The 15,555-nt window shown below is 39.3% G+C and overlaps 1 protein-coding gene across 2 annotated transcripts; it reads right to left on the bottom strand.

The window, feature by feature from the left end:
- Window positions 1–2,358: 2,358 nt before the first annotated feature.
- LOC124512070 (cytochrome c oxidase assembly protein COX16 homolog, mitochondrial) lies at window positions 2,359–14,516 on the bottom strand. 2 transcript variants are annotated; one of them, XM_047079423.1, is made up of 4 exons: window positions 14,318–14,516; window positions 12,478–12,549; window positions 7,484–7,546; window positions 2,359–4,121 (listed from the first exon to the last, which is right to left on the bottom strand). In XM_047079423.1, exons 1-4 carry the CDS (start codon window positions 14,384–14,386, stop codon window positions 3,999–4,001), a joined length of 327 nt encoding a protein of 108 aa, XP_046935379.1. In that variant the 5' UTR covers window positions 14,387–14,516; the 3' UTR covers window positions 2,359–3,998. The 2 variants fall into 2 exon arrangements, with proteins under 2 accessions (XP_046935379.1, XP_046935380.1); XM_047079424.1 differs by lacking the exon at window positions 2,359–4,121 and adding an exon at window positions 7,131–7,395.
- Window positions 14,517–15,555: the final 1,039 nt, after the last annotated feature.

Below are 15,555 nucleotides of genomic sequence, written 5' to 3'. Positions count from 1 at the left end.
AGTGCTGTTTTGAAGCATCCCATAGTTTTGGTATGTTGTATCTTCATTTGGATTCACCTCAAAGTATTTATTATTTCCGTTTTGATTTCTTCTCCAACCAGTTGGGACATTCAATTACACTTCATTTTCATATACATGTAAATTTCCAAAACTTTCTCTATAGTTGATTTCTTACAGTCCTAGAACATGTTTGAAATTAGTATGATTGAAATCCTTTTAAATTTATTGAGGCTTGTTTTATGGCAAAATGTTTATCCTGGAGAATGTTTCATGCGCACCTGAAAAGAATGTCTTCTTCTCTCGTTGGGTAATCCATAGATGTCAGGTCAAGTTGGTTTACAGTGTTGTTCAAGTTTTCTATTAACGTAGATAGATGGTCTTCTGCCTAGTTGTTCTATCCATTATTAAAGGTGGAGTATTTAGGTCTCCCACTGTAATTATAAAATTGCCTTTTTCTACATTTTTGCTTCTTATATTATTGGAATGTGTTGTTAGTTGTATATATGTTTTATAATCATTATATCTTGACTATTGACCATTTATCATTATAAAATGTTCTTCTTTGTCTCTTGGAATAATTTTTGCCTCAAAGTATACTTTTTCTGATATTAGACAGCCAAAGCAGCTCTCTTTGGTTACTATTTGCATGGTATACATTTTTCCATCCTTATACTCTGAACTTACAGTTTCTCTGAATCTAAAGTGAGCCTCTTGTAGACAGCATACAACTGGATCATGTTTTTTTATCCATTCTGTCAATCTCTGCTTTTAAATTTGTGAATATAATTCTTTTATACTTAATGTAAATTGATAGGGGCACCTAGATGGCTCAGTCGGTTAAGCATCCAAGTTCAGCTCAGGTCATGATCTCATGGTTTGTGGGTTCGAGCCCCACATCAGGCTCTGTGCTGACAACTCAGAGCCTGGAACCTGCTTCGGATTCTGTGTCTCCCTCTCTATCTGCCCCCCTCCCCCTCCCCCCCCCCACCCATGCTCTCTCTCTCAAAAATAAACATTAAAAAAAATTTCATTAATGTAAATTGATAAGTACCCTTTCGTCTATTTTTACTATTTTCTACCTGTCTTTTGTATTTGTTTCTTTTGTATTGGGCAGATATTTTAGTGTAACATTTAATACCTTTTATGATTTTTAACTACATTTTTGAGTGATTTTCTTAAAGCTTACTCTAGGGCTTACAATATACATATTACTTACCAGAATCTACTTTAGATTTATACTAACTTAATTCCAGTAATATATAAAAACTTTCTTCCTATTTACCCTGATCTTTCCCTACTTTCTTGGTGCTATTATTTTTATACATATTATAGCTATGCATTTCACAAACCCAACAAACGTTATAATTATTGATTTATGCTCTTCTATGTATTTGGAAGAAGTTTTAAAAAATTATTTATAAACTTAAATGCTAGCCTTCTTATTTATCATGTTTGGTTCTCTTCTTTGCTTCCTGTGGATTCAGTTATCTGGTATCATTTCCTTGCCCCAATAAAGCTTCATTCCCACTCCATTCTTTTACTGTATTATTGTCTAATATATTACATTTCTATATGTAGACCTCAAAATACATTTTATAGAAAGGGTTCTACTTGTTCTTAAACAAATTAAGAAGGGGAAAAATTGTAATTGTACTTTTTTTTAAAGTTTATTTATTTATTTATTTTGAGAGGTGGGAGGGGCAGAGAGAAAGGAAGAGAGAGAATCCCAAGCAGGCTCCATGCTGTCAGTGCAGAGTCTGATGTGGGGCTCAGACTCACAAACCGTGAGATCATGACCTGAGCCAAAACCAACAGTCGGATACTTAAGCAACTGAGCCACCCAGGTGCCCCTGTAGTTGTACTTCGTAAAAAATAATTACCCAATTACCTTTATCAGTGCTCTTTTGTCATTTCTTATGGATTTAATTACTTTCTGGTATCATTTCCCTCTCTCTTTCCTCAGTCATGTCTATTCTTTTTTTTTTTCTTTAGTCATGTCTATTCTATTGATGACCCCATCAAAGGCATTTCTGTTACACGGTTTTTGATTTCTAGAATTTCCCTTTAATTCTTAAAACTTCCATCTCACTGCTTACAGTACCCATCTGTTCTTGCATGTTGTGTATTTTTTCCATCAGAACTCTAAACATCTTGGGGCGCCTGGGTGGCGCAGTCGGTTAAGTGTCCGACTTCAGCCAGGTCACGATCTTGCGGTGCGTGAGTTCGAGCCCCGCGTCAGGCTCTGGGCTGATGGCTCAGAGCCTGGAGCCTGTTTCTGATTCTGTGTCTCCCTCTCTCTCTGCCCCTCCCCCGTTCATGCTCTGTCTCTCTCTGTCCCAAAAATAAATAAACGTCGAAAAAAAAATTAAAAAAAAAAAAAGAACTCTAAACATCTTAATTATAGTTATTTTAAAGTATCGACATGATAAATCCAATATTCCTACCATATATGAATCTGATTATAATGCTTGGCCTTTTCAAACTGTGCCTTTTGTATTTTAGAATGCCTTGTAGTTTCTTCGTTGAAAGTTGGACATGATATCCAGTTGGACTGGGTAAAAGAAACTCCAGTGAAGAGCCTTTAGGGATGTGGTGGTAATGTGAAGGGGAAGGAGAACATTCTATAATCTTATGATTAGGTCTCAGTCTTCTAGTCATCGTGGTCCCACATGACCTTCACGACTACTTTTCAGTCTTCCTCCCCACATCCTCACCCCATTTAGGTGAACAGGAAGGCTAGAAGGGGCTGATGTCGGGTATTTCCCTTACCCCAGAGTTGGTTAGACTCTGGTAAAATCCAGTGTGATTAGTCTCTAGCAAAAATCTCCTTTGAGGCCAGGCTTTTGTTAAAGAGAACAAAATTTAGGGGACATATTTCAGAATAGTTCATTTTTCCTCCCCCTACTGAAACGACAAGATTTTCCTCTACTATTCACTGCAAGAACCTGGTGGGGCCCCAGGAAGTAAACCTCATAAAAGTGTGCCCCTGGCCTGGTCTCTAGGAGTTTTTAACTCAAATTAGTCCATGCTCAGTCTCCAGTAATTAGGCAATTGCCCTTTAAGCATTCCTACCTGATGTGGCTTCCAGGTAGTTTCTCCTCCAGGTAACCTGTGATCCTCTGTATTTGCATGTCTCAAATTTTCCAGTGGTGGTTTTGTTCTGTGTCCTCAATTCTCTCATGGATCAAAGAATAGTTGTTGATTTTCAGTTTTTTCAGCTTATCCTTTGTGTGAGGATGGGAGGTGTGACTTCCAAGGTTGCTATCTGTTGGACCGGAAACTGAAGTCCCCTATGCAGTTTTTAAAGAAACTGCCAAAGAATTTTCCAGACCGCTTGTACCATTTTACATTATACCAGCAATGTGTTTGAGATCTAGTTTCTCCACATCTTTGCCAGCATTTGGAATTGCCCCTTTTTTATTTTAGCTGTTCTAATAAATGTGTAGTGATTTCTCAGTGTAGTCTAAATTTGTATTTCCCTAATGACTAGTGATGTCAATCATTCTTTTCAGGTGCCTGTTTGCCATTCATATACCCTGTTCAGAGAAATGTCACTTTATGACTTTTGACCATTTTCTGATTGGATTGTTTGCTTTTTTACAATTGAGTTTTTGGAGCTCTTTATGTATTCTAGATATGAGTCTTTTAGCAGATATGTGGTCGACAAATATTTTCTCTCAGTCTGGAGAGGTATTTTCTTAACATGTTCTAATGGTATCAATGCAATCATCAGGTTAAGACTTTGGAGACTGATTAGTAGTATTATAAGCAAAACCAAAACTCTTATCAGCCTGTGATCAGTATTGTTTTTCTACATAGGTTTGACATAAAATCACTGTGTGATGTTACTTTGACTTTTATCAAAAGTATCTGTCATCACATTGCTCGCATCCAGGCTTCTGCAGGTCTGAGATTTTCTTCCCACTGAATATGTAGCAAGAATTCCAGTGGATGGCATTTTTGTCAAAAAGAAAAAAAGAAAGAAAGAAAGAATCCACTTAGGTTGTTTTAGTCTTAGTCTTAAGGATTTCTGGATTTCGTCCTTGGAGGAGGTCAGGATCTTCCCAAGGCCTGGGTCCTCGAATATTCTTCCAGTCATCAAAAGTGGAATCCTTTATTTTCTATACAGCCACAAAAATTAAAGCATATATATTAGTGTAGGAGGCATGTAGCTTTGATTAGGACATTACTGATTCATCAATGAATAAATGAGTGGAAAAAATCCAATTTTAGCAAATAAATCAACTGCATATCACGCATAATAATTGAAGAAATGGCATATCTCTTAGGGTTTGGAAGTTTTCTTGCTTGCTAGTCATGTTAATTAGACTATCTTCCCCCCCCCCATCAGAATAAAATTATCAAATTATAGAGGGACTACATGCTTTATTTCTGAGAATACAAAGAAAGGGAAGAAGCTGGGAAAACAAAAATCCAACTCCGAAGGTTAAACGAACATAATAATGACTAGCATGGGTTAGCATGGGTAATGGTAGTAAGTAAGAGGGGAAAAACAAAGGTAGAGACCCTAATGCCTGCTAGAAGGAAGAAAAGAGGCCAAGATGATTTGTCCTGCACATGAGAAATGAGCCTGAGCCAGAGAATGAAAAGACATTCCCCAGAGCTGCCATGAGCCAATCCCTTTCAGTCAGTAAAACCTAGTTTCAACCAGTCTGGATCACTGTACCTTCAGTGAGTGTGAAGTATCTCTCAGCACAGAGGTAGGATAAAGGGAAGAATATAAAGGTTTCTTCACCCTTCAACACCACTCTGACAACAAGTTTTCTACAACTGCTTTATCTGTTCTCGAATTACTGCTGAAATAATATAGAAAAAGAGACTCACAGAACACAGAATAGCTTATATCCAAAGATAAGGAAAATGACGTAAATTTACATGGACCCTTGTAACAAAAATAAAAAGGAGCATTTCTCTTTTACTAAGAAGCTGTATAACCTTGGGGCACCTGGGTGGCTCAGTCAGTCAAGCATCCGACTTTGGCTCAGGTCACGATCTTGCAGTTCACGATTTCGAGCCCCGCATCAGGCTCTGTGCTGACAGCTCAGAGCCTGGAGTCTGCTTTGGATTCTGCGTTTCCCTCCTTCTCTCTGCCCGTCCCCCACTCACACTGTCTCTCTCTCTCTCTCTGTCAAAAATAAACATTAAAAAAAAAAAGAAGCGGGGCGCCTGCGTGGCTCAGTCGGTTAAGCGTCCGACTTCAGCTCAGGTCACGATCTCACGGTCCGTGAGTTCGAGCCCCGCGTCGGGCTCTGGGCTGATGGCCCAGAGCCTGGAGCCTGCTTCCGATTCTGTGTCTCCCTCTCTCTCTGCTCCTCCCCCATTCATGCTCTGTCTCTCTCTGACTCAAAAATAAATAAATGTTAAAAAATATATATATTTTTTTTAATTTTTTTTTTCAACGTTTATTTATTTTTGGGACAGAGAGAGACAGAGCATGAACGGGGGAGGGGCAGAGAGAGAGGGAGACACAGAATCGGAAACAGGCTCCAGGCTCCGAGCCATCAGCCCAGAGCCTGACGCGGGGCTCGAACTCACGGACCGCGAGATCGTGACCTGGCTGAAGTCGGACGCTTAACCGACTGCGCCACCCAGGCGCCCCAAAAAAAAAATATATATATATATTAAAAAAAAAAAAAAAGAAGCTGTATAACCTTGGGCAAGTGATTTAAGCTGTCTGGGCACTATTCCCTCCTAATAATAAAAAGGCTTGACCAAATGGTCTACATGGTTTCTTCAGTTCTCAAATTCTATGATCTCCAAAATAAGTAAAGGAAAATTTATCCCCAGACAAACCCTCCAGAGCCATCACTACTGACATAGTGCTTATAGACCGAGAAGGAGCAAGTTATAGGCTTTGAAAAACTAGTGGGGAAGCAGAGAACTGAACCACTCTCTAAATTCCACTTATAGGATGTCTGTATTAAATATATGTGGATGAACAAGATTGTACTAATTTAAGGTGCAGGAGAGTAAATTATTTTAAAGTTTAGTTATGAAATGATTCAGTTACAAAAAGGTCTGAAGAAAGAATAATGGCCTCTACCCAGGTAACGTAAGATATATGCTCAAGAGAACTGAAGAATAATTCTTCGATGGGATGCAAATTGGTAGAACAACTTCATGCGAGAGGGTTCCAAGTCTTCAAAGATCTTTGGTGAATGAAAGAGTCTCTGTGGAATTCTGCAAAACATGTACGGTCACTGAAGACTACACCGTACACGTGGTGGGCAAGACCACTTACGGCTTACCACTTAACCAACTGCTACAGAACTGAGTACGGAACGGAACCAAGAAGAAAGCAGTGTCAATACTGATTTTCAGCCCTGCTGGTGTGGGACCTCTCTTTAACACCGAGTTGCTCCTCTGGCATACAGCTGAGGCACCAAAAGCTAGTCTTTAGAAATAAGGATCATGCCAAGAGGAAGACCCGCATTAGACTCAGTCCAACAGAGCTTAAGGCCAAGCTCTGACAAGATCCTCTGGGGAGGCAATTTGGAGAATGAGTCTCATAGGGTTACAGCAGTTTAGGGAACGCCAAAGTCTTTCCACAGATCCTCCCTCAAAAAGACAAAACCGAGCTCAAAATGATCAGCCAATAATTGAAGGGCCTGCTAAAATGAGAGTCAACGTTCTTCAATGTATTATTTATAATGTTCACCTTTCAAGCAAAAATGATCAAACATACATAGAAATATGGGAAAATATGACCCACAGTCACAAAAACGAATGGACTCCAAGAAATGGAGCACACCCTCCTCACCACATCCTATATTAAACACTTTGGTTTCTGATCAGATGGGTGGAAAATGACACCTCATTATAACTTTAACTAACATTCCTGTAAGTTTAGTACCTCTTTATATGTCTAAGAATGATATTTATTTCCTTTTCTCTGTAGTCTTTACACGCTTTGCCCATGTTCCTACTGCCCACCTAAATTGTTAAACTTTTCCATATTGATCTGCAGACGCTCTTCATATTTAAATTAATTCATCATGATAAGATAAACAACAGTTTTAGGATGTCTCATTTAACCAGTGACTTTATATACATTTTTTAAGGCTGAACTTTTGAATTTTTATATATAAACTCATCAATCTTTCCCTGTAAAGCTTTGGAATTTTGTATTACATTTAAATCAGCTTTTCTGACGCAAGACCACAGAAAAGAATCTCCATTTTTTTTCTCCTAGTATTTTTAGCATTGCTTTTTTATTTTTAAATTCTTGTTCCATCTAGAATTCATCCATTTATAGTATATGAAATATAGATCCATCCTTATTTTCTTTCCAAATGACTACATAGTTAGTTGCCCCAATACCATACTGTTTAAGGTAAATAATTTTCTTCTGCACTGGTAATCATTTCCGTTAACCTGAAGAGAGAGCGAATCAGTCACTGACCGGGAAGACGGTTACAAAAGAGAGGCTGTATTAACATACAATACATATTAACGTATGTACCTCATACTCTGATTCCAATGACACTTTATTCATTTTCAGCTTTTTTTCTAATTCAGGATCAATCTGTAGAAAAGAAAGAGGAGCCATAAGTTGTTCAAGTCTCTTACATTCAACTGTGAATGTAAAAAGTTATATAAGGGATGGCTGGGGTGGTGTGGCAGATGACAAACACGTGACAAAATCTCTCCCACCCGATCGCGTCATGACAGCTAACGTACTACCACCACTACTATAATTATCAGCAGCCTGTATTCGCCAGCACTCTTCATATGCCAGGCATTCTGACATACATTATCTCTTGTAATCCTCACCGAAACTTATGAGATAATTATTATGATGATGATCACAAGTGAAGATAATGGGACACAAGGAGTTCGAATCACTTGTTGAAGAGGAAGAAACTGGCTTTGAAACTTGGCCCTCTGCCTCCAGAGTCCATGCTGTTAACAACCACCCTAAATGATAAATAACATAAAATACAAACAAAATAACATAAAAATACTAATAAATATAGTGCTGCTCTTGAAAACAAAAAATAAGACCTTCAATACACCTGAAATAAAGAAGCATCGAAGAAAAAAATTCAACAGGAGTCCACAGTAGTAAACAGGAGCTGATGCCATGTTACCTATGCGTGGCAAAGTGTTGAGGAAAGAAGAATGTGATCACTGAAATTGATAAACAAACAACAGAACCCAAATTAAAATAAATGGAATAGCAGAATAGTAACTGAACACAGCTTAAGACCATTAATACACTAGGGTGCCTGGGTGGCTCAGTTGATTGAGTGTCCGACTTCAGCTCAGGTCATGATCCCAAGGTCATGAGATCGAGCCCTGTGTCAGGCTCCACACTGAAGGTGGAGCCTGCTTGGGATTCTCTGTCTCCCTCTCTGTCTCTCTGCCTTTTCCCCCACTCATGCTCTCTCTTTCTCAAAATAAATAAACTTAATTAAAAAAAAAAAAGACCATTAATACACTAGAAATACCATTAGAATAATGCACAAGAATTGGGATGAAGGAAAGAAAAAGCCTATGATGAAAGCTACATCTAAAAGCCCCAATATAGTTCTGTTAGGGATTTCAGAATTAGAGAACAGAGAGAATGGAGGAAGGGATATAATTAAATAATTGACCAGTAATTAACTGAGTAATATTCAGAAAAGCATGAGTCCTCAGCCTGAAACAACACAAGAAAAAATAACTACAACAAAACAAAAACAGCTATTCTTAATTGAGTAATAGTAAAGTGTTAGAATATTAAGAATAGGGGCGCGTGGGTGGCTCAGTCTGAGTGTCTGACTTCAGCTCAGGTCATGATCTCGCGTTCAGTGGAGTTCAAGCCCTATGTCAGGCTTTGTGCTGACAGCTCAGAGCCTGGAGCCTGCTTCGGATTCTGTGTCTCCTTCTCTCTCTGCCCCTCCCCAACTTTTGCTCTCTCTCTCAAAAATAAATAAACATTAAAAAAAATAACACAGTCATTTGGCTTTCTCTTTCAGTGATGTTTGGACCATGCTGGCATTGGTATTGTAATTGTTCTCATTCTCATTATCTAAATCTTAGAAAACATGATCACAACATTAACAATGTTAAGAATTAAACTAGCTCTATTTCAAAGGAAAAAGAAAGACTTAATACTCAGGATTATAATGCACTTATATGCACACTTAGGTCATACTACTTGGAGCGATGCAACAATGGATGGTCCATTATTGTAGTTCCATGGTTGTTAGTATTAAGAGTCAGGAGAACAAAAAAGAACCACCACCACTAAGAATGGCGTAGATAAGGGGTGTCTGGGTGGCTCAGGTCAAAATCGCACAGTTCGTGAGTCTGGGTTCTCTGCGTCTGGCTCTCTGCATCCAGTTCTCTACGTTGAGCTCTCTGGTGTCAGCACAGAGCCCATTTCAGATCCCACTTCAGATCCTCTATCCCCCTTTCTCTCTGCCCCTCCCCCATTTGCGCTCGATCTCTCTCAAAATAAATAAATAACCTTTAAAAAAAAACAAAAGAATGGCATAGATAAACTATGCCCTATGTATTTCACACTAGAATTGAAAGCTAGTGCTTTCAGTTCATTTTTTTAGCCCACCTCTTGGATTCTGTACTTTCCTTTCCACTTTCCTTACCAATGACTGAAAAGCAGGAGTTTCTGTGTTCTGGGATGCCAGACTTTCAGTACTAAAATCAGGACATTTCCAGGCAAACTAAGATGGCCAGTCACTCCAAATCAATACTGTCTTTCTCCACCCTTCTCAACACTTCTCAGCTGAACTTATCCTAGTCTTTCTCAACAGCATTTGTACTCTCAACCTCAGACTTGACCCCCCCTTAATCTCAGCAATTCTGTCCTTTTGACTCCCCCTTGCTCTTGGTCTCTCAACCCTAATAACCCCAGTTAACCTCAATGAATCATCCTGTTAATCACTCTCACATTCAGTCCACTTTATCCTCTTTATCTTGTCTGAACTCAATCTCACCCAAACACTGACTCTTGACTTCATCTGAGTTTGACTTCTGAACATCAACCAACCTGGACTTCTCAATCTCAGGTCTTGTCCTCTGATCCTTCTCACTTGAACTCTGTCCACTCAGCCTCCTCCCATAGACCTTGACCAACCGCATCCTCTCAACCTTGTTCTCATCAACCAACCTTGTCCTCTCAATTGCAATGAACTTCATTCTATTTCATCTTTCTTCTCTTTACTTTAAGCCCATCTTCTAAACTTCTCCTATTAATGCAATCTCCCTCATTCTCTCTCCTTAACTCGGTGAATGGCATCACCATTTATCCAGTCCACAAAACCAAAACCTCAAGCTGTGCAAGACTTACTCATTTTTTTATATTATATACATCACGTTAGTCATCAAATACTATCAATTAGCTGCTAAAAAATTTTTTTTCTGGAACCCATTTATTTCTAACTTCATTGCAAATATTTTATTTCAAGTTTCATTACTGTCCATGTGTACTACTGCCAAAGCACCCTAACAGGTCTCATCTCTCCCCTTCCACCTTGCTCAATCCCCATCCATCTTGTCCCATCCACGGCCAGAGGGATTTCTAAAATGAACATCTGACGATATGCCCAATACTCCTCCTGTGTTACAGAATATCATTTTCAACATTTAGCTAACACTCATCCAATTTTTTTTTTAAGTTTATTTTGAGAGAGAGAGAGAGCACGCACACGTGCTCAAGGGAGGGGAAGAAAGAGAGGGAAAGAGAGAATCCCAAACAGGCTCTATTCTGTCAGCATGTGGAGCCCCACATGGGGCTCCAACCCACAAACTCTGAGATCTGTGAGATCTGTGAGAAACTGTGAGATCATGACCTGGGCTGAAATCAAGAGTCAGACTGAGCTGCCCAGGTGACCCAACACTTACTCATTCGTAGGGTCGTAATTCAAAGGTTAATGCCTCTAGCAAACCTTCTGTGATACCCCTTTCCCAAGTCTAAATTGTATGTCTCTAGTACTGTTTTATGCAAAACTCTAATATAGCATTTTACTGGGCAATGATGTAATTTGTTTGACTACATTTTTTTTTAAATTTTTTTTTTAACGTTTATTTATTTTTGAGACAGAGAGAGACAGAGCGTGAACGGGGGAGGGTCAGAGAGAGGGAGACACAGAATCCGAAACAGGCTCCAGGCTCTGAGCTGTCAGCACAGAGCCCGACGCGGGGCTCGAACTCATGGACCGCGAGATCGTGACCCGAGCCGAAGTCAGCCGCTTTACCGACTGAGCCACCCAGGCGCCCCTGACTACATTTTTATACTGGATGTCTTCCAGCCTAAATTATGCCACAAGCTTTGTAAGAACTAATTTCTTGAATCTTTATCTATAGGATCTGCCACATAATAAATACATATGACAAATATTCAATTATTTTTCAAATATGTATAGTCATCCCACTTCCAAAAGTCAGATTATTATAACTTTCATCTTAAAGGCAAAGGGAAAAAAATTCCTTAATAAAATAAGTAGGATGCTAACAGACACTTTTTAATACAGTTGATAATTGCTCTATTACCCCACAGAAATCACACATTCTTTTTAAATTTAATATTTACTCTAATATCTAATATCTTTAAGACTAGTTGGAATTGGCATTTCTCTTAAATCATAAAATTAACTGAGAAAACTAAATAGGCCTTTACTCTTTATTTTCCTATCGATAATTATTAATTAATATTATATATTATATATATTTCATTAGCAGACCTCAGTAATATTGGTAGTAAATCATATATATATTTCATCACACATATATATTTATATATAATATGAATATTAAATATGTTATATATATTTATCATATATAAATAACTTGGAAAAAACTCAAATATCACAAATGGCCACAAACAAAAACTACATACTTCTGAAAGAATTAACCAGGGTTCTTATGTAACACTTGGCTTGAATTTTTAAGTAACCGTGTAATCACAGAAGGTGAGAATCCTAACACTACCTCGAAATAGTCATGTAACCTTAGGCAAGTTACTTAAGTTCTCTGAACCTCAGCTTCCTCACCTGTAAATTTCATATATATATATACACACACACATATATAATTTATTATTTATAATGAAAATAATTTTCTTTTACTGTTAGTATATCAGTTTATATATCCATATAATTTATAAAATTACTGGTATTAATATGAAATGGAGTAATAAAATGGGAGTGAAACTGTCCCACATTCTTCAGTCCCTCCTAAATCCTAAAAACAACTACACCAGAGTCCATTTTATTGGAGAATACAGTATTGTAAATTTTCCAATGATGAAGAAGATTACTAAATTCTTTACATTTCATGATTCATTTCCAGATCATCACTCATGTTGTCTTACAGAATAAGGAAAAGTCCAAAGATTATATGGCCACCTTGAAAAGCAAGACAAAACTCAGACTGTTTAACACTGCATATACACACGTAAACCAGAACATACATATACACAGACACATGCTGAACACCAATTACAGTCCTTACTTTAATTTTCACAGCATCGTAGCGGATTTGTGAAAACTCACGAAGACCAAAAGAACCTCCAACAATCAGCACCTAAAACAAAGAAAGGAAACAATGAAACAAAATAGAAGCGCAAAATTCAGTCTAGCTATAGATTATTTATCTAAATGCCAACAGTGACCGCTTATATGAAATCCGATAGATTATTTTTCCTGGTGAGTTGCCATTCATCTGTTCAGAGTAAGTGCAGTATATACCATTACAAGAAAACATTTTAGCCCGTTACCAAATACCAGAATCAGTACCCCATACCTTCACTCAACCTGGTTTGGACAAGAAGGGAAGGAAAGTAGCATTAACATACACCTGGTATTCCAAGTCCTCTTCTGTATGTTGTTGAATAAAGATCCTAGGAAGCATTAATACTTATCCAAGAAAGGAAATAATTTCAGCTTGAAGATAAATGTAGTACAGTAATTACGGCATATTTGACTGATACTCGATGAAAAGGATGTATCTTTTGAGGTCTTTCCAGTAGTGCTGGGTTTCACAGCACTCAATTCAACATCTTCCTCTTCAATATTATTTATATGTTTAGGATTCATATTTTGAAACATGGTCCTCTAGGTCCAGTACAGACATAGAGACAAATATAGAGTAACATGTTTGGGGGAAAGGCTACTATGGTACTTTCCATTCCAAGAAATAAAACAAAACAGGAAACCTCTAAGTATCTAGAAGGTACTTCAACACTAGTGGTTTTGAGATCCGGCTTTGGTGATTTTGAAAAATAAGGAACAAAATCATACTAGCATTCACTGGCACATACAGGTGACCTCAGGTTAGTGGCCACAATCACAATGCTTCTGAATGGATCTCCTTTTTGGGGCAGAGGAATCTATAGAGAGGATGGTTTTTACACATGCCCTGTGATCTACACAAATATAATTACTACATTACCTTTTAAGGCGGTTTTCTTTAAACTTTTTTTAAGGTCACTTCTCTCCTTTTGTTCTGCTAAAATGCACAAAGCTGGTATCTTCACCTACACCAACACCTATTCATTCCAAAGTAATAAACTATTATGATTTAAAACAAAGTGGCTTTTGTCCACATGCTGTACTGAAATTGTTTCATTTACTATGACATCAAGACTTGCTGAGGCAAAATAACTTGCCAAGGTGCATCAGCAAGTAAGAGGGGTTGTTGGGCTGGATTCCAACTCTGGTTGGTGTTATGTCAACCTCAACCTGTATCTTCAAAGATTAATGAGATCTTCAGGGAACTCAGTGTAGGGCTGTAGACAAACATATAAACACCACAACTACTATCAATGTGCCTTAAAATTATCAATTATAATTTAGCGACCTTTTGAAAGCTGTTACAGTGTGGCAGGTACGGTGCTAACCGCTCGATTCACAAGGTTTTACTGAACTCCTAACAACCCGGGAGGAATTAAACCAGTTCACAAACCAGGAAGCTGAAATATAGAGATGCCCGAAATTGTACAGTTAAAGTAAATACATCTATTTCGACGATCCACAGCATCGTCAAAGGGTAGCAGCAGGTTAAAAATGCAAGTTTAGTAATCACCCAGTGCTGGAATAAAAGCTGGTTCTGACCTCGCTCTCTGAAGCACATCCTGGTAACTCTTAGGGAGGGTAAAAGATCCCACTACCGGCGGGGGCAGAAGTCTAAGACTGCCTAGAAGCTTCTTCCTAGCCCAGGTTGCTGCTCCCCGACGGCCACATCACAGACCCTCGCAGCCAGGATCCTGCCCACCTCGAGGCTCCACCCCTTTCGGAATCCGGACCCACCCCTTCCGGAATCCCGCCCCACACGTTTTCCTCCCTGCGCTCACCAGCATGGGGACTCCGTAGCGAAGGGTCTTGTTCTTGCGCAGGGCGCGCATCACCGCTTGTGTAGACATGACTGAACTCTCCGACGCGCTTGGACGTCTAGCTCAACAGGCCCAGCGCGGCCTCCCGAATCTCGGCAGCTCCAGCTCCCTCCCCACGGGGAAGTCCTTCACTCGCCTCCTTTCCTTGGCCTCCCGATACTCGGTCCTCCCTTGATAGGCCTCCTCCAGGCAAAAGCAGTCGATGCGTCGTAACACGCTAGCGCGTCCTGGCGGAAATTCGAGTGTCGGCGGTTTGGTTCCGGCACTCTGGTTTGCAATCGGGACTCCGGCGCTTAACCCTGTCTGTAGTCTTCAGCAAATGATCCCCGTACCTCCCACGTTTGGGGGTCTTGGCCAACGTCTTCTTACCTTCCCAAGCATATAGCCGCTCTATAAAGTCAGCTAACCAAAAAGAAAAAAAAAAAATTTGAAGCTAGTACTGCAGTTTCTTGTACTCTGGCTATTTGTAGGATGGGGAGTTTACCGGCTTGATAGAGATTTTTAGAAATAAATAAACCGCCACGAAAGGGTAGGTTGAGTGGCAATCAGTGTAGTACCTTGCTATCACTGAACATTTAATGCTAGTACTTCTACTGCCAGATAGCCTGTAATCTTCAGCCGTTTATGAATGTCCATTTTCCAATCACTCCGCAACCCTCGGGCACACATTTTTGCAGGTCATTCGAAGGTTCGAAGACAACAGCGATGAAAAAAATAACAATCCCTGTCTTAAAGAAAGAAGCTGGCAGTTTAATGGCCAAATGAACGTGCCTTAAGTACGACGGTTGCTTAGGAAACAGCTCCCACGTGCCATTTGCCAGGTGAGTCAGAGAAAAAGCCTCACCTACCGAGTACTATTTGAGATGCCATAAAAGTATAAAATACAGGTGACACGGGGTAACATTTCCCAGGCTAGCCCTGAAATCTTTCCATCTGCCCCTGCCTCTAGTGCCACCGAAACGTTCGTAGTTGAATCTTTTGTTATCTTTCCACATACTGAAGTCACCCCTGAGTGGTCTTCAGAAGAGAAATACCAGCTCTGCCTTTCAGCTGCTCTAATAATAGGCCCATGGGGTCAAATATGATAAAACAAACAGAACCCGAATGGTGGTTCTCAAGTCTGTCTTCCACACTGCTGAATCAAAAAGCATAAACAATGAGATTCTCTTGGTTGGCTTTGTTCTTTGCCTACAGTAGTG

Source organism: Lynx rufus, unplaced genomic scaffold (assembly GCF_022079265.1).
Source record: "Lynx rufus isolate CCGP_SWC_20201006 ecotype Redwood Valley unplaced genomic scaffold, mLynRuf1.p SCAF_17, whole genome shotgun sequence".
In the NCBI taxonomy this organism is placed as follows: Eukaryota; Metazoa; Chordata; class Mammalia; order Carnivora; family Felidae; genus Lynx; species Lynx rufus.
The sequence above is the reverse complement of the archived record's forward strand: the minus strand, read 5'-3'. Positions and strand labels throughout refer to the sequence as shown.